We start from the raw sequence: 22,710 nt of genomic DNA, 5'->3' as shown, positions 1-22,710 counted from the left end.
CATGTAAAAAGTGCATTTTATGATATTTTGCATATATGTCTGTGTACCACATGGATGCCTGTTGCCAGAGTAGCAGTTAGCTATGCAGTCATTTTTCTAAAAGGGGAATTTGATATAGATAAGCTCAATTCAATAAAAACCAAATATAAACATTTTTGTTTATAATAAAATTATCAAAAGCAGGTTTATGAGTCATCCTGGAACTCACCATGTGGTTGTGTCAAATAACCAATTTAATAACAAGTGTGTCAGAAGCAGAAACCTTATGGATGATCACGGCGTGCTTATCTAAAGAAAGGTCATTGCTAATAAAGACACACGCTACATGTTCATAATAAAAATCACATGAAAAAAACACTATTGTCACAGGCATACTCAGAGGCCCAACTCAGGCGATTCTAGATTTTGTCAGCTTCACAGTTAACACTAACCACCATAGTATAGTGTTCTGTTCACATCTTAAAACTTAATTCATAGGTGGGGGTGGGGGTGCTGAGGCTGGGGGGAGGGGGAGGGGAAATGAATTAAGTTTTAAAATTGAGCATTATTATTTCATTATCATAATAGTTCCTGTTACTATCCAAATTTGTCTGAATTTGGCCAGTGGAAGTCATCTTCTTCCATCCCCCATGTCTTTGACACAGCTCTTTTATTATAGTGTCATGCACTTTGCTTTATACACAAGTGTATCTCTTCCCTTGTACGACTCCACATTTAATCTTCCTGTATTGTTTTGATCCCTAGAACTGAATCACATTTGCCTCCATATCAGATCTTTGCTTCTCTCCCCACATCGTTTACCACCAGTGGAAGAAATAGAAAGGGAAATTTTGGCTGCCAATCATTTCCAATGGCATAGTTCCCACCTTTTAATTTAAAGGAAGAAGAAGAAGAAGAAGAAGAAGAAGAAGAAGAAGAAGAAGAAGAAGAAGAAGAAGAAGAAGAAGAAGAAGAAATAGTAACTTTAGTCACTAACCGATAAGAAATGACTATTATGAAGAAAACATGGCAGCAGTCAAAAGACAGCCAGGGTTGAGTTCTAGAGCCATTAGTCACACTCCTCTCATGCTGTCCCTTTTATCTTAGTTTCATAGCCAAATGGTAGGTGTTAGATTACAGACCAGCTAACTGTGTCCCTTCCCTGCCCCTTCCCAAGAATTCCCAGAATTCTGGCTGCAGCTGATAAATGCCTGCTGTGGAGGTTAGAGCACACAGCAGACGAGCTGGAAGCAAGCCAACCTAACCCCCTCCCACGCCCATATCTGCAAGGTAAATTTATGGTTCTACCCAGTACCTGGCTCCTTGGCATGTAAGCCAAGTCAGATTAAATAATACGATGTAGAATGTCATGCCAACTCTCCCAAACTAAAAGTCAGAGAATCTCCTTTATTTGAGGGATTTCCGTGGAGGTATTGTCTGCTCCAGTTCTCCCCATCCACGATTTCATGAGGGAGATCTTTTCTACTCTTCCACTTTAAAGCTTTCTTTCCTAATGCTGTCCTACCCCAAGGCCTGATCATGGTCCCTAGTGGTTGTGAGGTTTTCTCTCTAATAAATCACATTATGGAAAGAAATGGGTCTTGGCTTCCTTATTTATCAACCCCACAGCTTCTTCCCTTTTTCTGTTGCTTGTACCAACAGGGAAACTGTGAGAACAACTTTGGAGATGCCAAGATGACTGTTGTTAGATTTCTGTTTCTATGGCTGCCCAGTGTGTGTGAAAGAAATCAAAACTCAGCCCAGGTGAAGCATGAGCTGTGTCTTAGACAGCCCTGTGGTTTTTGGTTTTGTTTTCTTTTGTTTTGTTTTGTTTAAAAAAAAAAACTTTAGAATGTATTATCGATGTGTGCTGGTTAGCTTTTGTCAACTTGGCACGAAGAGTCACCTGGAAAGAGGGAATCTCAGCTGAGAATTTGATTCTGTCGGGTTGGTTTGTGAGCCTGGCTGTGAGGCATTTCCTCAATTAATGATTGGTGCCAGGAGTGCCACACCTGGGCAGAAAGTCCAAGATTATAAAAGCAAACAAGCTATAGTAGTGACCCTCTGTGGTTCCTGCTTGAGCTCGTGCCTATGGGATGTAGTAAGTCGTTTCCTCTCCGGGTTGGTTTTGGTCAGTGCCACAGCATGTGTGTGGAGGCCATAGGACAATTCTGTGGACTCAGGTCTCTCCTCCCACTTTTCATGGCTTCCAGGGATCAAACTCTAGTCTTCAAGCTTGCACCGCAGAGCACTCTTATGCTCTGGGGCATCTTGCCAGCCCAACAGTCCCATCTCATCTCAGAGTTTAGTGACAGCTTTTACAGAAACCTGGAGAATGTAGGAAAGATTCACCAGCTGACCCTGTGTCTCTGGTTGCTCTTCCAACCCGAGGAACCACTCCACACTAACGTTATGAAACTGCCTCATCAGCTTCCTCCTGCTGCTTATTTCAACAAGAGTTCTGTTCAATTAAATAGATGTAGTTTTAAAAGTTAGTATTATATTATATAAAGTATACTTACTATTCCTGTTGATACTAGAGTCACCCTATGTTTGGTCAATGGAGGCCAGATTAAGATGTGCCCGCATGTGTCTTTGATGTATCCCCATTAGTCTTTCTATGCAGGCTTCTATTATGGGCTGAGGTGGGGTCTCCCCAGCATCTATATTCAAACAGTCACAACGTGACTTTGTTTGGAGGTAGGGCTATTAAAGAGATGAGATCAAGCAAAAGTGTGAAGTTGAGGTCCTTATTTTTTTTTGTAAGTCTTTATTAAAGACACCTCTCTCACACAGCACAAATCGGAGTGAGAGAGAGGCTAGTGTGACTCTGTGCAAGAGTGACGTGCAAACCCACAAAGCATTCCATCCTTTATACCACAAAAATAATGGCACGTCCGTGCTCACTGCTGGGCTACTCACAGCAGCTAGGATACAGAAGCAGTCTAGGAATCAACAGATGAATGGGTACCAGCAAAACCTGGTAAATACACATGACGGAATTCGGAATTTTACTCAGCTGCGGCATGTGTAATGAAGGTGCACAGAAGTGGACGGAACTGGAGACCATTACGTTTAGACAAAGTAAGCCTGATCCAGAAAGTCAAACACCATAGTTTCCCTCATATGCAGAATTCAGATTCGTGTGTGTGTGTGTGTGTGTGTGTGTGTGTGTGTGTGTGTGTGTGTGTGTGACAAGAAAAAGGATTGAGAGGAGGTGTGACCCAAAAGGACGGAGAGTGATGGAATACATGTGACATAAAAGCAGAAGGGGCCGAGCAGTGTTAGCTCATGCCTTTAATCCCAGCACTTGGGAGGCAGAGGCAGGCAGATCTCTGTAAGTTCTGGGCCAGCCTGGTCTACAGAGTGAGTTCCAGGAGAGCCAGGAGTGTTCCACAGAAACACCTCCCCCCATGACCCCGGTCTTGAAAAACAAAACAAAACAACAAAGGAGGAGGGAAGGGCTGTTTTGGGGGAGAGGGAACCAGCGAGGGGAGGAGGAGTATGAGGGACAAATGACAGTAAAACAAATGCCATGATGAAAAGGATGCTCAGCTGCAAGCAATCATCGGTCTCAGCAGAAGTCAGCTCTGCAGAACCTGAATTGTGGCCTTCCAGCCTCCAGAACTCAGGCGTAATGCATTTGTTAGAGGCAGGAGCTCAGTGCTATGTGATAGAAGCCTGAGGTGTTTAAGAATTGAGCTATTGCCCCTTGGTCTTGCAAACTTTATATGCCTCAGTACAGGGGAACGCCAGGGTCAAGAAGTGGGAGTGGGTGGGTAGGGGAGTGGGGGGGGTATGGGGGACTTTTGGGATAGCATTTGAAATGTAAATGAAGAAAATACCTAATAAAGAAAGAAAAAAAAGAATTGAGTTCTCTCTCTCACTCCCCTCCCTCCCTTCCTCTCTCCCTCCCTCCCCCCACTCCAGTCTCTTCAGTTTTCTTCTTCCTTTTATTTTAGACTTACAAGGGCTATTTTTATACTATGTTTTTCTAACCTAAGACCTACGGCATGCCATACAGAACTCATTAGTGAATGAAACTAACTTCAAGTCCTCCAAATTAGGAGATGGGGACAAAGAAGAGATGGACTGAGAGAGAGAGAGAGAGAGAGAGAGAGAGAGAGAAAAGAGTGCCACTATGAAGGAAAAATGCCCTGTTCATTGAAAATAAAGGTAACGTTCAATTGGTACCAAAAGCCCCCAATAGCATAGTATAACCGATCTTGTTCTTGATGTTCTGCATTTATTTGCTGTTCTATATCTTATCTAGGCAAAATCTTTCTGTGCAATTCATGTTGATGGATGCAAATTGTTCCGCTGATTGTTTTATGTGTCTCCTGTCCCCACCCAAACTGCAAAAGTCTTGTAGTCGGTGGACTTGTAAATTTCTAATGAATTCTCACAGTACCTTGCCCAATACCAGACACAACAGGTCTTCCTTAGGCTGGATGTAGAAGGTTTGGTCTAAGTAGAGCTACTTAGAAAGACTTGAAATTTTTAGGGGGCGGAGCCTAGAGGAAGTAGACCACGAGGAGCCAGTCTCTTCCTTCCATTTCCCCTCCCACTCCTGCCCACCCTAAGGTATCTGTCCCACTGCCATGAGGTTCTGCCTTAATATGCACCCAGAGGCAGTGGAGGCAAGGATTATGAAGTGAAACCAGGGGGCAGAATAAATCATTCCTTATTTTTCAGTGTAGAGCCAAGAACTCTTCAGGGATCCTTTCCATAGATTCAAGAACAATTTTGTTTTTCCTTTTGAGGGATAAAATGCAACAGTTTTTATTTTGAGGCTTTCCACAGTCCTCCTTGCCATAGTCCTGTGATCCTTTTGGCTGGTGCTTCTGAAGCTTATTACCCAGAATAAGACAGAGCAGGGCTTTGGTCGCTAGGATGCTCTAGTCTCATTAGCTGCTTTCCAAAGAGCTAAGTTGAAAAAACTAAATGTAGAAGACCATCTCTTTTTTAAAAACAAAAATCCCAACTAGTATTTTGATGGGCTTTCTTATTAGGTTCCTTAGTAGATTTAGACTGATTTTACGACACATAAAAATCAGCAATTAAATGTCTTTGTATGCATAAATGCATTAGAAATCAAAACACAAGCACTTCCAAGGTCTGCAAGTTTATTGCCAGAACAGCAAACTTCATAACAACACCTTTTTAAAGCACACGGAAAATGACAAGCCAAATAAACAGAACACTTTGGCTAACAAAAAGCCAAGATTGCTGCTATTGTGGACATAGTCAAAGTAATACCAAACCAAACAAGTGTATTCAAGAATATATGGGTGATACAATCTATGTTCTCAAACTAAAGGAAACTTGGACTAAAATACTTGGGGAGGGGAGCAGTTTTCTCCTAATGCAGAAAGTGGAACTATTTAGGTGAGAGACAACATAAAGTACTAAGCCACCAGTAGTCAGTGTAATTTTTTTATACCTCCAGACACAGAAATTGGACCTTATAAGCCAAGAAAAGTTACAGAGAATTGATCAAAACATGGAAGAAATAAATTCCAAATTCAATGTGTGCTATCCTTACAAATGACTACCACTTCTCATTCACTATAAGGAAGTACATTAATTGAGCCGAAAGCTACAGAGCTAAATGAGCCTTTACTACTGGGATTTTATTGCAGCTACGTCTTGAACATAGAAAATTCTACAGCTATACTGCAAGCACCAGGTTTTCTTTGTTAAGATAAAGTAGACATACAAATGATCCTAAGGTACGGTAACTACTTCTGACCACTAGTACCCCCCAATGGAGCTACTGCTAAATGAATAGGAATAGGAGTAAGAAGAATTGCCCGTAGCATCGAAGCTTCCTCTCCGAGACCCGCTGCGGGAGCCAGAGCGGGAGCCTGAGCGAGATCCGGACCTTGAACCAGAGCGGGAGCCTGGGGCTGACATGTTATAAGGGCTAGGCAAACCCTTCGAGGACACGGAGGCGGCTTCCAGAAGGCGCAACCCAGTGATGTCTTCCACCATGGAGCGATTCATGGCATCCTTGTAGGAGATTTTTAACTTGGTTTTGGGGCAGGTGAGGATTTTGGCATAGCTGCTGATGTCCTGCAACCTCTGAGCTGCACGGCCATCGATGAAACCTTTGCGGATGGCTTCTTCGGTGCTGATCCTCCCATGCACTTCCGGGTCAACAAGGCCTCCCGTGAGGAACTGGAACTCCAGGAAGCGCTGGCCTGCCTCGTAGGGAAGCCATTTCTCTTTGACTGCCTCTGCTGCCGACATCTTCTTCTTTCCTTTTACCCCTTCAAAGCCGATGAAGGCCTTCTGGGCAGGCTTCAGCCTGGTGGCCATGTCTTGGTCAATGAGACCCTGGTTGACTGCATCTTGAAGGGAGAGCTTCTGACCAGTGGTAGGGTGAATGATGCCACCAGTGCAGGCCTGAGCCTCCAGAAGCCTCTGACCGGTGATGCTATCCACAATGCCCCGCTCTATACCTTCTGCGATCGAGATTTTCTCCAGGTTCTCTGTGTCAAAGATGGCCGCAATGGGGCTTGACTCCTCCAGAGGGTCTGACAGAGAGCTGCTTCGGATGGTTAGATTTCTGACACTGGATATGGTGGAAATCTTACTCACGGAGTCGTGTCGGGAGCTGCTAAAAACATCATCGTTGACACTCCCACCCAAGCCGCTGCTGTTGCCGACGCCGTTTTTCAAGGAGATCATGTCAGCAAACTGTGTGAGGCTAAGGCTGCCTGATCGGTATTGATCGAAGAACTTCCTGTCAACGAGGCCCTTGTCAATAGCATCTTGAATGTCATACTGACTGCCGGTCTTCCTGTCCACTAAGACCACCCTGGTGGAGCCGTCTGATCCTGTGATGGTTATTTCTTCCCATTCGCACTCTTGTTCACATAGCTCCTTGAAGGTGTCATAATCAATGAGACCTTTCTTGTAGGCCTCCTGAACAGACATCTCCTTATTGGTTTCCGGGTCAACTATGACCACCCGCCGCTTTCTGAGCGTGTTCTTCTGAGAAGTCTGCACCTGTTTCTTCTTCTCTTTCAGGGGCAGCAGGCAGAGCCCTGTTTCCTCATCTTTGATGCATCTCTCCTTCAGTTGCAGATAGGTGAGGTTTTCTTCTGTGTTTGGATCGAAAAAGCCTTTGGTATCATCACTTGGGTCTGAGAGGATTTCGCTAAGCTCCTCATTAAAATAACCCCTCTTATACGCCATGTCAACCGGTAACCGATGGCTCTCCTTCGGGTCGATGATGCCGCCGGTTGCGATCTGTGCCTCCAGCAAGCGAATGCCATGGCCCTTTTCGATGAGCTCCTTGTTCATTGCTTGGAATAAAGAGATGATGTTTCCGGTCTCAGGATCGTTGTAGCCAGTGACGGCTCGTTCCGCAGACAGAAGCTTCTCTTTGAACTCAATGCCCACCAGACCTCTCTTGTAGGCTTCCTCCACAGGTAGCCTTAAATTGCTGACGGGATCCACAATAAAGCCAGTAGCTGCTTGGGCTTCCAGCAACTCCAGGGCGGTACCAGGTCGAACTAAGCCTATTTTCATGGCCTCATAGATGCCCAGCTTCTGCTTAGTGGTCTCATTATATATGCCTGCTATGCAGCTTGAACCCTGGAGGAAGTCCTTGATTCTCTCCCCAACCTCATCATAGGAAATCTGACCGGATTCCAGTTCGTTTACAGTGGACGGTCTCAATATGCCAGAATCAACCAGTTCGGTGACGGTCACGGGTTGTCTGATTCCCTGGAAGGACATGCTTCTCTTCTGTACTGACAGCAGGAGCAGACCCGTGTGGGGTTCGATTCTGCACCTTTCTCTCAGCTGCATGTAGCTGACCTTCTTCTTGGTGATTGGATCCACGAAGTTCTTCTGACTATCTCGGGGATCGTTCAAGGAGCGATACAAATCTCTATCAATCAGCCCACGGGCCAAGGCGACATCTTTTGGCAAGAAGACACTGTTGACTGGATCAACTACACCCCCTGAAGCAAGCTGGGCTTCCAGCAGGCGCATTCCGGTTTCTCTGTCGATCAAATTCTTCTTGATGGCTTCTGAAACAGAGACCGTCTTGCCCGAAAACGGGTCATCGAAACCAGTGATGGCTTTCTCCGCTGTGTAGATCTGTTGGCGGTCGTCGAAGTCGATGAGATCCCGGGCTACGGCATTGTCCACAGTGAGCTTCTCATTCCGATGGGGATCGATGATACCACCGGTGGCTGCCTGGGCCTCCAGAAGCATGACAGTGGATTCTGGGGTGATGAATTTCTTTCTCTTGGCCTCCACCAAAGAGTACTTTTCCTTGGGAGAAGCGGAAGCCCCGGCGATGGCGCCTGCGCCGCGCAGGAAAGGCTGGATCTCTGAGGCCACCTCCTCCACTGACTTCTTCCCCTTCAACAGCTTGTCTAGCGTCGTCTTGTCGATCAGCTGGCACTCATAGAGCTGCATTGCCGTCACCTTCTTCCTCAGCCCATCAAATACCAGCTTGGAGGAATCAACGGTCCACTCGTATTCCGTCTGGGTCTCCCGATGGGACCCGTAGGGGCGCTGCCTGAGTTTCTCGATCTCCTTCTGAAGCCTGCAGCGTTCGGATTCCAGCTGGGACTGAGTCTCCCTAGAAGAATCCTCTAGCTTCCTCCTGCATCTCTCTTCGATCCTCTTGATCTCCGCCTGGAGCCTCTCGATCTCACTCCTGAGACTGTTCTTTTCTCGCTCGCTCTTCTCTCTTTCCGACTCTATCTTCCTAATGGTCTCCTCCTTGCGGGAATACTGAGTTTTCCACTGGTTCAGGTCGTTCTGGATCTGCTGCTTCTCACACTCCAGACGCTGTTTCACCCGGCTTTCTGCCTCCAGCGTTGCTTTGGCACGGTTCAGCTCATCCTCCAGCCGCTGCAGCCTCGCCTTGTCTTGCTCCAGGACTTTGATCTTCACCAGCAGGCTCTCTCTCTCCTGAACAACTTGAGTGCACTGACTCTTTGACTCCTGGATCCTATTAGATGCCTAGAATTCAAAAAAGAAAGAAAGAAATGGGGAAAAAAATTATTGTTTAGATGCTAACATATGATCAATGTAATTTAACCTCCTTTTCCTACATATGTATTTTAAACATAGTCTCATTTTCCCCTGTCTGCATTTTCCCTGTTAATTTGCTACCTGACACATTACTGGAAGAAATTATGAAAATGTCGATTGCCAGTTTGGTAAATGGCTTCATACTTACTGTTTTGTGTTCCTTTTCCATAGACAGAATTAGAAGTTGTAGACCTGCCTTACTCTTAACAGTAATGAAGTTTGAAAAAAGTAGTTTTCTTCCAAGTTAACATCCCTGCTGTACCTACATTCCACCTGGTATACTGTACTGACACATGTAACAAAGCGATACAAATATACAAATACGCACACACAACCCAGCCCCACACAAATATTGTCTATAGAAGTCAAATATATTAGAAGTCATTTTTAAATTAGGGCTTGTTAGAAGACACCAAACAGAAAGAAACGTTAGGCACATGGTCAAAAGACAACAGGATAATGCATGCAGAAAAGACATCTAAGTGAGGTGGAAATTTAAAATTTTTGTAAGAAATAATCAATTTCACTGAGGAAAAAAATGAATTAAAGATGACGTACAGTCAGACCACTAGATAAGAAGAACCACCTTGTATTTTACAACGTCAAAATGTTGGTGTTGGGAACTGAACCCAGGACCTTAGGCAAGCTAAGTGCGTGATCTTGCACTCACTGGAAACCCCAGGCAAGAGCAGAACATTTGTGGGAAGTCTCTTAGATGTTTTTCTCATGCTAAGGTTTTTGAAGTAGAGTCAAGCACAGGTTTCCAACAGAATGGCATTCAATGCAGTGAAGAGTGAATGGTATGGGAATGATTTTAAAGGCATAGTATAGATCTGAGTAGTAAGTTTATGAGCAGTAAAAAAAGAGAGAGATTAGACATTCTGGAAGCAGCAAGACAACAGTTGAGATTAGATCTGGGGTCAGTTACGGGAGAAACAGTGAAGCTTTGATCAAATATTTGTGAATACCTCTAAAGCCTGCTTTTGGAATTTCTCAATTTCCTGTCTCAAATTTTCCCTCTCTCTCTGTAAATCATTAATCAGCCCCTGCAGCTCGAGGGTTCGATTGTTGCTGATCTGCAGTTGGCTCCTTAGCTCGGAGATGGTTGAGTTTTTATCGCTGTCCGCTTCACTCCGGCCCCTCCGCAGGTCGTCGTACTCCAGCCTCAGGTTCCTCAGCTCTTCCTCCAGCATCAAGTGTTCCTTGGTCAGGTTCTCCGTGAGCGACTGTAGCCTTTCGATCTCTATTTTACTCTCATTGAGGCTCCTGCTTTTGTCTTCTATGGCCTTCTGGAAATGCTCATTCCTCAAGTGAGCCTGCTTGACATTCTCCTGTTCCTGGACCAGCTGCCGCCGGAGGGCCTCGACATCCAAGGAGAGCCTCCTCAGCTCCTCCTGGGTCCTCTGCTTCTCCCTCACGTGGCCATCCAGCACATCCCTCTGCTGCCTGAGGTCATCCTCGCTCCTCTTCTTAACAATGGACGCCTGCTCCAGCTGCTGGGTCAGGTTGGTGATTTTGACGGCTTGCTCTTTCAAAGACCTCCTCATGGCCTCCAGTTCCTCCTCCAGCATCTTCCTCTTGGAGGACTCGTCGGAGGCTGTTCTCTTCAGCCTACTCAGCTCCTCTTCCGCTTTCTGCTTCTGCAGCTGCAGATCCTTCAGGGAGCTCTGGATCCTCGTGATGTCCTGATCCTTCACGGTCCTCTCCTGGGACACCCTCTCATAGTCAATCCGTAGGCGCGTTAACTCCTGTTCCTGAACCTTCAGTTTGCTCATGGCCTCCGTGGCGCTGTTGTTGGCTTTCTGCAGGTCATACTGGACTCTCTGCAACTTGGAATTTTCGTCCTCCAGGCACTTCCTCTCATTGGTTTCTTTGTCGACCAGCTGTTTGAGCCTTTCGATCTCCTTGTTCTTATCCTGGATGGTCTTGGCAGCGTCATCGAGGGACTGCTTGTACCTCATGCTCTCTTCAGTTCGCATCTGAGTGACCTGTCGGAGCTCGATCTCCAACTGCTGTTTCCTCTGAGACATCTCTGAGCCAGTGGCCTTCTGCTGCTGGGCGTTCTCTTCGACCCTCCTGAGGTTCTCGGTGGTCTGGGCTAGAGTGTTCTTCAGCCTCTTGACCTCCTCACACAAGCTCCTGTTTTCTCGGGTGAGATTGTCTATCTGCGCTCGGTAGCCACTGGTGTCCTCTTCCTTCTGCATGGTCAGCTGGTGGATCGTGGTCTTGGTGATGTTGATCTCGGTCTCGAACTGGTTTTTTAAGCTAATGATCTCCTCATCGTAACTGTTCCTTACCTTACTCAGTTCATTTTCGTATTCCCAGCGCCGCTTGGCCTCCTCCTGATACTCAGCTTTGAGCCTTTCGATCTCTTTGTTCTTGTCCTGGATGGTCTTGGCAGCCTCCTCCAGGGACTGCTTGTGCCTGGCGTTGTCCTCTGAGCGCTGCTGGATGACCTGCTTCAGTTCAATCTCCAGGCGCTGCTTCTTCTGCATGGTTTCCGAGCCACAGGCTTTCTGCTGCAGGGCGTTCTCCTCGGCTCTCCTTCGCTGCTCCGTGGCCTGCAAGATGCTGTCATTGAGCCTGACTATCTCATCCTTAAGATCTCGGTTCTCCCGGGAGAGTCTGTCCATCTGGTTTCTGAGATTCTTGGAATCGTCTTCCTTCTGCATGGATATCTCCTTGATGGTGGTCTTGGTGATGTTAATCTCTGTTTCATACTTGTTCCTTAAATTACTCATCTCCTCATTATAGTGGTTTCTTACCTTTGCCAGCTCATTTTCATACTCTCTCTTCCGGGCGCCCTCTTCCTGCAGCAGAACCCTCAACCTCTCTATCTCGTACTCCTTCTCCTTGATGGCTTTCTCAGACTCCAGCTTCTGCCAGCTGAGGTTCTCCTTCTCACACTGCCTTGCCTTCTGCAGCTGATCATAGTCATTCTTCTGTTGGTCGAACCTGTCCTCCACGGTCTTTCTCCGGCGCTTCTCGTCTTCGATCTCATAGGTCAGCCGGGTGATCTTCTCGTTGAGTTCCTTGATCTGACCGTAGCACTTGTCTAGGTTTTGCTTGGCTGACTTTCCATCGAGCTCAGCTTGTCTCTTGAGCTCCTCCAGGCTCACAAGCTTGGCCTTGAACTGGGAACACTCTGCCTGGTATTTCTGCAGGTTCTGATCTAGGAACTTATTCTTATTGCAATTTTCCGAGTTGGCATCCCGGGCCAGTCTTAGCTCCTCTTCCAAAACTTCAATCTTGGTGTTTTTCAGCTGTGGATATAAAAATCAGAAATCATGTTGAAAAGAAAGCACTTTGGAGCACAAGGAAGAAACAACACCTTTTCTCTTCAGAGCCATATGTATTTTACACACACACACACACACACACACACACACACACACACACATACATACACACAACTGGTATCAGATAAAAACTACCAGAAAACAATCGAAGGCCCTCTATGCCTCCCACAATGCTTCCATTGGCTGTTCACAGGATTGTAGAGAATGATACATCAACGTTGAACTCCAGTCTCCTCATTTTTTAAAAATGAAATAACTTTCCCCAGAATCAAAAGCTTGTGATTAATTATGCATGGTAGCACATCCTGTAATCCTACACTTTAGAGGCAGGAAGATTGTCAATCTGAGGCCAGCCTAGTTTTTGTTTTGTTTCATTTTATTTTGTTTGGTCTCATAAAGCAAAAACAAAAAGCTTTTGAATTGATCCATCCATCATATGGCATGCATTCAATGGTATAGAGCAAATATCCATATGAATTCAGCTCTACTCTCACTAAGGGAGAATCTATTGAATAATTATTTAGCATTAAAGATTAAAATCCAGCCAGTCTATGATTAGCCGATCTGAAATTTTATATAAATAAAGAGATTTTCATATAAATAAAGCACTAAATGAAACCATAAGGCTTTGACAAAGTAATCACAATTCGGCAAATGCTACCTAAGTCCACTTGAAGCAAGAGCACACACAGTACTGAGCCCACACTCAAACTGCATTAAACCAACCACTGCAGTTTGACCAAACTGTATTATAATGAAGCAGGGATGACAAGGTTCTATGCTATTTCTTTCTTTAAAAAAAAAAAAAAAAACTTCAAGGAAACGAATTACCTTTAGATCTTCCAGACTCTTCAACATCTCACTTAGGAATCTGTAGTAGTCTCCAGACCTCGTAAGCAGTTCAATGTATCTCGCATGAATGTCCGCAGCCTTGGGGGAAAGAGAAAAAGAAATACCGTTTTTTTTTCTTTTAAAAAAATTCTGTACAAGTTGAATAATTTTGCCTTCTTAAAATCATAAAATGGGCTGGAGAGATGGCTCAGCGGTTAAGAGCACTGGCTGGTCTTCCAAAGGTCCTCAGTTCAATTCCCAGCAACCACATGGTGGCTCACAACCTTCTGTAATGGGATGTACTGCCCTCTTCTGGTGTATCTGAAGACAGCAACAGTGTATACTCATAAACACAAAATAAATATTAAAAAATAAATAAAACAGTGGCATTATAAGATTAACAGTAAATTCCCATCTATCGGTTACACTGGACCCAGAATCTGGAGATCCAGCAAAACAAAGGACCTGAGCCATATGTGTTCCGTCCTCTCCACTCCAATTGGTCTTCTCTGACATCTGTGGGGAAAGCTGTCTTTTACAAATCTACTACACAACTTCCACTACTTAGGTCTACCTCACCAAATTCGGCAAGTCCTGTCCAGTGTATAAATGACACAGACTTCCACAGATAATTTCCTAAACTGGGTCGTGTGTACTGACTCACACCAAAGCGAGACTGGTGTAAGTCCTGGATTAAGGTGGATACTCTGTACCAGAGATGTATTTATTACAGCAAGGTAGGAAACAGAGCAAAGACAGGTAGAAGCGACAACACACATTAAGAGATACATAATGGCTTATGATGGTCGACATTGACATATGTAATGACTTACTACATACCTCTTGCAGAATCACCCCGGATGGGGACTGAACCATGGTCCTCTTGATAGGTATGTTCAGTAGAGTTTCCAGCCCTGAGGTGTACGATGCCAGCTGCAGTTCATAATCCTGCAGAATAACAAAGTTTAGGAAAAGCATCTTTGTGTTGGCAGTTCAAACCCAGGATCCTGCCTGCTTAGGTAAATACTCTATCCTGAAGCTATATACTCCAGTCCTTAGAAAACCCATCTTTGCTCGTTTTCAGTTTTTGAGACAAAGTCTCACTGTGTTCCTGAATAGTCTAGAACTCACTGTCTGGTCCAGGCTGGCCTTGAAATCACAGCAATACTACTGCCTCAGTCACTAGCAGTTATAATTCCACCGATTTACATCATCAGATTATTTCGAAGAATCTCTCACAAAGGCCCTTAACAATAATCAGTTAATATTGTTAATAAATGAAATATGTTCATTTTTTTTCACAGAGTGCTAACCTAATGAATAAAGACTAGCTCTTTCCACAGGGATATTTCCAAAGTGCAATGAAGTAAAATAAACGGGACCCAAACTCTTGGCCATTTAGAACTGTAAACCTTGGGGATGGAGAAATGGCTTAGCCGTTAAGAGCTGTTCTTCCAAAGGAACCAGTTCAGTTCCCAGCACCCACAGGGCAGCTCACAACTGTCTGTAACTCCAGTCCAAGAGATCTGATATTCTCACACAATCATACAAGCAGGCAGAACATCAAATGCACATACAATAGAAATAAATTATTTCTAAAAAGAAGTGTGAGTCTTGAATGGCTGAGCTATCTCTCTACCCTGAACTCAGTGAATAGCAAACTTACACAGGTTCTTCAGGACAGAATATAGATGGTCACTACCTTTAATAAGTTTATAGGCTTTAAAGGAAAACAACAAATAATGTGATTAATGACACTCTTGATGAAATACCAACACTCTTTTAAATCTTCAGGTTGTTAAACTCGGTGGCCAGCACCCTTGCCTAAGTGAGCCATCTGGCCAACCATTACAAACCATCCTTTTTTAACTATTTGGTATATTCATAGGTGAATACAGCGAATTTAGATTCTATACCCTCCCGTAGTAGTGTGCCATCATTCTTAATGGAACCGATATACCTTAATTGAGTTTGCGCAAAGTTCAGCGATTTTATGCACTTCTTCTGATTTGTCTCGTTTGCCAGATATTTCACTGTGCAGGTTCTATACAGAATGAAATATTTCAAACGTTAAAGCATACAAATCTAAGTGTTCTTCACTTCTACGGTGGTTATTTCCCCCCTTCAGTCTATTACTATATGGACTCATGTGCAGTAGTGGCTTGTGAGGAGAACTTTTCTCCATTCAGACAGGAGAAGAAAGCCTCCAATTTATTACTTTTAAGTGGAGACTTTCAATCAGCACTACTGTATAGGCCTCCTCTCCTCTCCTTTCCCTCTTTCTCTCTCCTTTTTGAGATAGGGTCAAGGCTGGCCTTGAACTCAAGAATCTCCTATCTCTGCCCGCACCCCCAACTCCTGAGATTACAGGAAATGCATGTGCCCGCAGTCTCAGTTCTAATGCTTCTTTACTATAACCCAAAACAACCTCCACTATCACGATTCTTCAGTCATATTTCTTTCTAATATTCCTCACTCCTTAAACATTCACAAGGTGGATCCATAACATGAAATATTCATCATTTCAAACTAGTGGCAAACACAGCTTAAACAAAACTAATCTCAACAGGATGTTGGAGTCGGGCTATACCTTCTGCTCATTCAAAAACCGCATGACTGTGTTGGAATCTCCAAACTTCATGGACTCTAAAGAGTCCTGGCGGCGTTTGGCATCATATAGCCACTTGCAGAAGCTCTGATAGTTGTCCCGATAATTCCTCAGTTGTTTGATTTGTTTCTCCAGGTCCCACAATCTATGGAAAAATGCATAAAATTATTAGGACACTCTTATTACATATTAAAATATGTAACACATTAAGTCAGCCAGCAATTCTCCTTGGTGTCGATGTAAAGGAACTGAAATCCTACAAACACAAAAGCTTATATGTGAATGTTTATCATAGCATTTTTCATCATATCTCAAAACTAAAACCCCTAATATCTATCAACTATGATGCAATTCCAAACAAGGGAACAGTTGCCAGCCATAAAGAGAGATGAAAAAGCTGTGTGTGGCAGAACTTGGGAGGTAGAGGCTGGAGGATCAAGATTTTTGAGGCCAATCTTGACTGCACCAGGCACTGGAATTACAGCCAGGATTACATAAGATCCTATCTTACCGCTTCCCCCATAAAAACCTAAAAAAAAAAAAAATAGACAAAATTTAACTGGGGGGGGGGGGATTTAATTTAATTTTTTAAAGACAGATTGAAAAAGTACTCAGATGTGATATCAGGCACATGCCAATCATCCTAGCACTCAGGAGGTTGAGGCAGTGAGAGCTTAGGTTCCAAACCAGCCTGAGCAATATAGCATGACTCAGTGATCCAATTTAAATATATATATATATCAGGGGCTTTGGGGAGTAGCTCAAGATACTTCCTCAAAGCTATGCTTGTCTAGCATAGGGAAAGTCACAGGTTCAATCCCCACTCCCACAGCAATAAATGACTAAGATTAAATAAATGAGATGCACAAAGCATGCCACAAGAGACAGGGCGCCTGGAAGCTACACACTGTGTGGAAGCCACTCACAAAAGCCTACACCCTGAATAAGTGCGTTTGTATAAACTATTCAGAATAGTCAGGACTAACGACAGAAAGCAGGCTGGCCAAGGACAGGCCCCGAGTTCTGACAGCAATACCGCTGGTGGAATCTGAACCACCGAACGGGAGGACCCCGGGGAAGGAAGGGGACCGACACACCTGAAGTCTATCTGTTTATCTATCTTTTGCCAGCGGTCCGTCAGCTGGGTCACTTTCTCAGTGAATTTGCCCAGGTCCAGGTCATAGAGCGGGTACTGCTGAGAGGACTGGGAGTGGATCTGCTGTGCCTTCTGCAGCTCCGTCTTCATGGTGGCCAACAGCGACTTTTTCAAGTTCAAGTCATTTTTTATTTTCTGCAAGTTAAAGGGGGAAAGGTGCATATGAATTAATCTCCTCCTCCACCACTGTGTGCCACCCTCGAGTCGCTATTTATTACCTATTTATCTACTTCTGGTGCTGAGGCAAAGTACCATTCTTAGCTACATACATATTGGCTCATATCACTGACTTTAAAAGAGGAAGGCCTGGAGACATAGCTCCGTGTTGGAGAAGCTTAACAGTCACAAGGCTCTGGATTTGATCCTCAGGATCTCTAAGATAGTAATCCCCCTGCCTCTGCCTCTCAACTACTGGGATTACAGCATAAACTACCACTCATGGCTGAGAGGCTCTGGTGTGTAGACATCATTCTAATTTAGGACTTCACCAACGATTCCCACTACAAATCACTTCCATCCTGTTCCTGATAACGGGCACTGGAAAACAGAGTTCCCTGTCAATGACAGACATTAGTCATGTGTGAACAATAAAAGCAAAAAGGCCCCAAGCCCCACGAAACCCAGTTGCACATCTTGGGTGGGGTAGTGCACCCCTATAATCCCAGTGCCACGAGGTGGAGGTAAGAGGAGCTGGAGTTCTAGGCTAGCCTCGGCTTGAGACCTACGTGACCTACATGAGAGCCTCCTTTTAAAACAAAAGGCATGGATGTTAGCCTATACCAATATGTCATTACCAACTCTCCAATCATAGCAAGTAGATCACACAAATGTATGACACTGATATACTAGAAGAAACTAGGTACAGTGTATATGGGCTCTATCCTGTCAGCTTTCCTGTAAACCTACAATAATTCTAAAAATAAAATACTCATGAAAACTTAGTGAACCTTCATAGCAGAGGGCCAAGCTCTCCATCATTTCTCGGGGTCCAGGCTACAGTTCCGACTGTTTACGTTACCTTCAGCCCGCAGCGGTAAGCCTCTACTTTATCCAGGTCCAGACAGACAGTTTCCTCTTCCGTCAGCCTCGCTTCATAGACCTTCAGCATGTCTTCCGTTTGCAGAATAGCCTGGAGAAGGGCTCTCACGGAACACAGGCTGCAAAGAGCAAAAGACGTGGCTAAAGTTTCCAGTGATGTAATCAGATGGTTACTATGGGCTCTCAGTCACTTTTGGGAAACAGGGCGATGTAAAAGCAGTTGAGAGGAGGGTGGGTGTCTTTAAGGCACAATCTCCAATAGGCCAAGCATATAATGAACAAAATCAGGCAAGAACAAAACTTGACAGCGTTGGGGATGTGGGTTGTAGAGAGAACAGCCACCCTGGGCTCTATCCCCCACACCAAAAGGGAAAACAAAAGGAAATTTGAAAGTGCCAACTGTTCTTGAGCGACATTGGCAGTGCACACCTGTTTAAGTAGCCATCCGAGACACCATTGATATTTTCCAGCTTCTGAAACAGTCCAAATATCTCATTCTGCAGGTAGCAGTACTTTTCAGAGCCTCGGAAGTTGGCAAGCATGTCTTTAAGCTGATTGAGAACCTCGGCCAGGGCTTGGGAGTCGTTCTGTACGCTCTGTCAAGAAAGGAGGGGAGCACAAGTCACTAGCTGGACGACTCTTTCGAAGTCATTTTTAATCAGATGCTTTAAGGTCTGCAAGCATGCTGTCCTGCTCTGCAAAACAAACGTTCCTGTCGGGTACCTGTCATATCGCTTATATACATGCGTATGGTAAGGGCACCTAAAATCTACTCTCTTAGGAAACTTTCAATGAGTACATTATTACCCACAGTCCCCTGCTTCACGCCAGATCTCAGATTTATCTTACGGCAAACGTGTATCCTTCAACCTTCATTCTCTGCACTTTCTCCCTGGCCCACCCCTGGTCATCACTAGGCATGTTCTATATGTTTGACTCCTTATAAAATTAGACATGTAATTGAGATTCATACTGTCTGTCTTTCTGCCCTTGGTCGATTTCACTCCAATTTTTCTTTCTTTTTTAAAAACTGGATAATATTCCACATTGGGCTGGAGAAACTCAGTGGTTGGGGGCCTGCAGCTCTTGCAGAAAACCCGAGTTGGCTTCCCAGCACCTACCTGGGGCAGCTCACAGCTGACTATAACGTCAGCTATGGGGGATCTGATACCCTCTTCTGACCTCTGTGGGAACCCATACGCATATACCTGTAACCTCCCTGACCTTCCATAGTTTAAAATAAATATATCTTCCATAGTGTAAATATATCACAAGTTTAGGATATATATATATATATATATATATATATATATATATATATGTACACACACACACACACACACTGCACTGTAGGTGTGTGATTCTTAACATTAGCTTTTAACCTTAAAAGCATCTTTAGTGTAGCAATGGAAATCAAATACACTTGCCTACAAACATGTACACGACGGGGTGGTTCTCTTTATTTACAGATAAGCCTAAGGACCTGCAGAATCGGGAGATTAACGTTAGCAGGTCCTACCTTGAGCTCGTTGATTTTCACGGTGATGTGGTGTGTAGAGCCTTGCTCTGCCAGCAGGAGATTTTTAAGCGTCATCCTGGCCTCACAATGCTCCATCTGCCTGCGGATCTTCTGCAGCTCCATCAGCAACCATGTCTCCTGTTTGTCGTTTTCTCGGTTCGTTTCGATCACTTTATTGTGGTTGACATCTTGGCAGGTACCCAGGTGAGTGATTTCGGTTTTGGTGACTGTAAAAATAAGTTAGGACCATACGTATGAGAGACTGCCAAGTAGGCAAGGTGCTAGATAGCTTAACTGTATAAAAATACGCCTACTCCCTGTGACTAGATTCTAGAACTCTGGGATACAAATTATTTTATATATCTGCTATGTAGTAGATAAAGCTTGTTGTGCCTCAAGTATTTGTGCCAGAAGACTGGTCCCTAATGTAAAAGTCCTGATGTGGCAGGGCCTTTAAGAGGTAGGCCTAGTAGATTGTTAGGGTACCACCCTCAACAAGCATGACTGTCCATCTCCTGGGGGATGCTTAAGTCCCTGGCACTATTCAGACCTCAATAGAGTGATTTATTCTAAAGGCATGCCATCCTTTGTACATGCCACCATTCCCGCTTCTGCTCCTCTGTTGAGTTACAACAAAGCCACGGATCACTCACCAGGCTCCATACTGTTTCCAAGCCATCAGAGTAACGAACTAAATAAACGTCCTTTCTTTACCACTTGTCCAGTTTCAGGTATTTGGTTATCTCAACACATAGCATACTAAGCGTCATTCAAAGAAACAGTTCTACACAGGTGGCTTTCTCTTTTCAAACCACCTATGTGACGGATACTAAGGCAAGAGATGGTCCAGGCTGACCTGTCTGGTGCTGGGGGTGGCCAGGAAGCTGAATGACCAGGGTCTGGTAATGCTTCTGGGCATCGGTGAACTGGGACTGCATCCGCCGCTTGTCGTCGTCTCCAAACATCTCCGAGCCTTGGCTGTTCTTGATGAAGTCTTGGTAATGGAGCTCAAGGTCTTCGATGGTCTTCATGTAATCTTCTTGTCTCATCGTTTTCAGCTAGAAGCGAATCAGGCACAGTGAGTTGGGGAGACACGACTGCCCTCATACCCCCATGCAAGACAACATGGATGCTCAGGGCAACCCTCGTCATAGGTTAAGATAGAAAGGGTCTTGGAGGCTTCATCGGTGTTTCTAAGAAACACAGCAGTAGCTCGCCAGTGGCTTTTTCCTTCACAGGATTTTTTTTTTATTCAAACACAATAGTATGCAGAAACTCAATGTAAATAAAGCAAACAGCATAGCCATTCTAAAAGATAAAGGGGCTCAAGGGACCTAAAACTTCCTCTCCTGTCTCCTTCTCTTCATTTATCACTTCACTAAAGGACTACGCAACCCACAGCTCTGCCAACCACACCTTTAAGGACCTCTGCCTTAGAGGGATACTTTCAGAGCTCTCCCAAGAATTTCTCCTGACTTCCCCTTCTGTCTTGTTCTAGAGAATATATGATATCATTCCGATGATCTCTAAGGAGATGGGGGCCCACACTGTCTTTTCCCTAAGTATTCTGGCTTGTCAGGTCTCTTCAGGGGATATGTCTGATCGTCTCACAACCAGCCCTGTGCTGACTCTGCCTTGTTTTGTGGTACTAGCATAAGAACCCCAGGCTTCATGCACACTAAGCAATCTTTCTATCCCCGAGTCCCATCCCTTTCTGTGCAGCAGTGGACCGACCAGTCCTGTGAAAGACTAAGGGCCTCAGGTGATGGGAAACAAAATCTTCGTCTGTCCAGTGAATAGGTGCCCTGGACCACGTGGCCCTTTAGGCAGCCCTGGAGACATACCTTGGCAATAGTCATGGCTCTGATCTTCTCGATGTCAATCATGCAGTAGTGCCAAGACACCAGGCTCTTCATGTTGATGTAGAGCTGGTTCCACAGAGCCAAGATGGCTTCATAGTACTGCTCAATCCTGAGAGGCAGAAAGGGAAAACACTCAGCCCAAACAGAAAACCTGGACAGGTTTGCACAACTGCCCATAAATCTAAACCAAACCTTATGGAGTGATTGTGTGATTTTCAAAACTGCCAGCATGTCAATAGATTGAGACTAACCTCCTTCCCTAAAGTAGACTCGTGACTTTATCTATAGTCATATAGCTCATTCAGATCACCCTGGTTCAGATAGGCTATCCAATTCTTTGTTATATTGACTGTTAGCAGCGTTTTAATTTGCAAAGGGCTTAAATGCGAACAACTCCTGAACGCTGGGTAGGAGAGGAAGGGAGGGCATCTCCCAATACTTCCCACTCGGTGTGGGGCTCAGGATTTCCAGTCTAAAGCATGTGAAAGAATCTGATGTGGACAGCCTGTAAAATGTATGTTCTACCTGCTGTTGAACACTTGCTGCCATAGGGGGCACGTCATATTTGTGACGACTTTTGAAATAACTGATTTGCAAAAAAAGAAAGAAAGGAAGAAAGAACGTCAAAACCAGAAGCTCCAAAGGGCGTGGCAAATGTCACTCCTGCTTGCCTCTGGTTCTCCGACATGGTCAGATGTTCTCTTTTATCCATAATAAAATCTTCAACATAAACCTGTGACTATGTGAAATGCCTTTTATAGGGGAGATTACAATAAGAAAACACTGCTGTGCCGGGCGTGGTGGTGCACACCTTTAATCCCAGCACTTGGGAGGCAGAGGCAGGCGGATTTCTGAGTTCGAGGCCAGCCTGGTCTACAAAAGGAGTTCCAGGATAGCCAGGGCTTTACAGAGAAACCCTGTCTCGAAAAACCAAAAAAAAAAAACAAAAACAAAAACAAAACAAAACAAAAAAAAAAGTGTTAAAAGAAAACACTGCTGTGAGCAGCCTTCCTGCCCCACCATTCAGAGTCACAGTTGTTAGGAACCTCAGAACTTACTTGCAAGAAAGGTCCACAGCCAGTGGGTTCGGAGGCGGGATGATCAGGCCCACGGAAGGGACAAGCATGTCCACGCCTCCTGGGCCCGTCACGTACCACTTGCTGCGCTCGTTGTTGTCCTTCAGAATACACTCATCCCCTTTGTGTACGATTTTCTGCCAAAGAAACAGGGATGAAAATGAAACCATACAGCCTGTCGGTCCTCCTATGCTTCCCCATCAAATGAAGACAATGAGACACTCCCAAGCATGACCTGTGTGTAAATCACACATGTGAACCAAAAGGGGATCGGCAGAG

At 44.7% G+C, this 22,710-nt stretch overlaps 1 protein-coding gene across 2 annotated transcripts in view; it reads right to left on the bottom strand.

Annotated features, from left to right (window-relative positions):
• Positions 1 to 5,088: 5,088 nt before the first annotated feature.
• The window catches only part of Dsp (desmoplakin), a 47,284-nt gene continuing 29,662 nt past the window's right edge, over positions 5,089 to 22,710 (bottom strand). The window contains exons 12-24 of one of the 2 annotated variants that reach the window (NM_023842.2): positions 22,414 to 22,568; positions 21,338 to 21,464; positions 20,350 to 20,551; positions 19,494 to 19,720; positions 18,404 to 18,570; positions 17,955 to 18,093; positions 16,878 to 17,071; positions 15,763 to 15,925; positions 15,133 to 15,216; positions 14,013 to 14,120; positions 13,173 to 13,271; positions 10,011 to 12,305; positions 5,089 to 8,970 (exon numbers count right to left, since the gene is read on the bottom strand). In NM_023842.2, coding sequence (NP_076331.2) covers positions 5,734 to 8,970; positions 10,011 to 12,305; positions 13,173 to 13,271; positions 14,013 to 14,120; positions 15,133 to 15,216; positions 15,763 to 15,925; positions 16,878 to 17,071; positions 17,955 to 18,093; positions 18,404 to 18,570; positions 19,494 to 19,720; positions 20,350 to 20,551; positions 21,338 to 21,464; positions 22,414 to 22,568 — 7,197 coding nt within the window. In that variant the 3' untranslated portion in view covers positions 5,089 to 5,733. The remainder of the gene's footprint in view (positions 8,971 to 10,010; positions 12,306 to 13,172; positions 13,272 to 14,012; positions 14,121 to 15,132; positions 15,217 to 15,762; positions 15,926 to 16,877; positions 17,072 to 17,954; positions 18,094 to 18,403; positions 18,571 to 19,493; positions 19,721 to 20,349; positions 20,552 to 21,337; positions 21,465 to 22,413; positions 22,569 to 22,710) is intronic. The other variant, XM_006516532.4, reaches the window with a different exon arrangement.

Source organism: Mus musculus, chromosome 13 (genome assembly GCF_000001635.26).
Source record: "Mus musculus strain C57BL/6J chromosome 13, GRCm38.p6 C57BL/6J".
Lineage (NCBI taxonomy): Eukaryota > Metazoa > Chordata > Mammalia > Rodentia > Muridae > Mus > Mus musculus.
The sequence above is the reverse complement of the archived record's forward strand: the minus strand, read 5'-3'. Positions and strand labels throughout refer to the sequence as shown.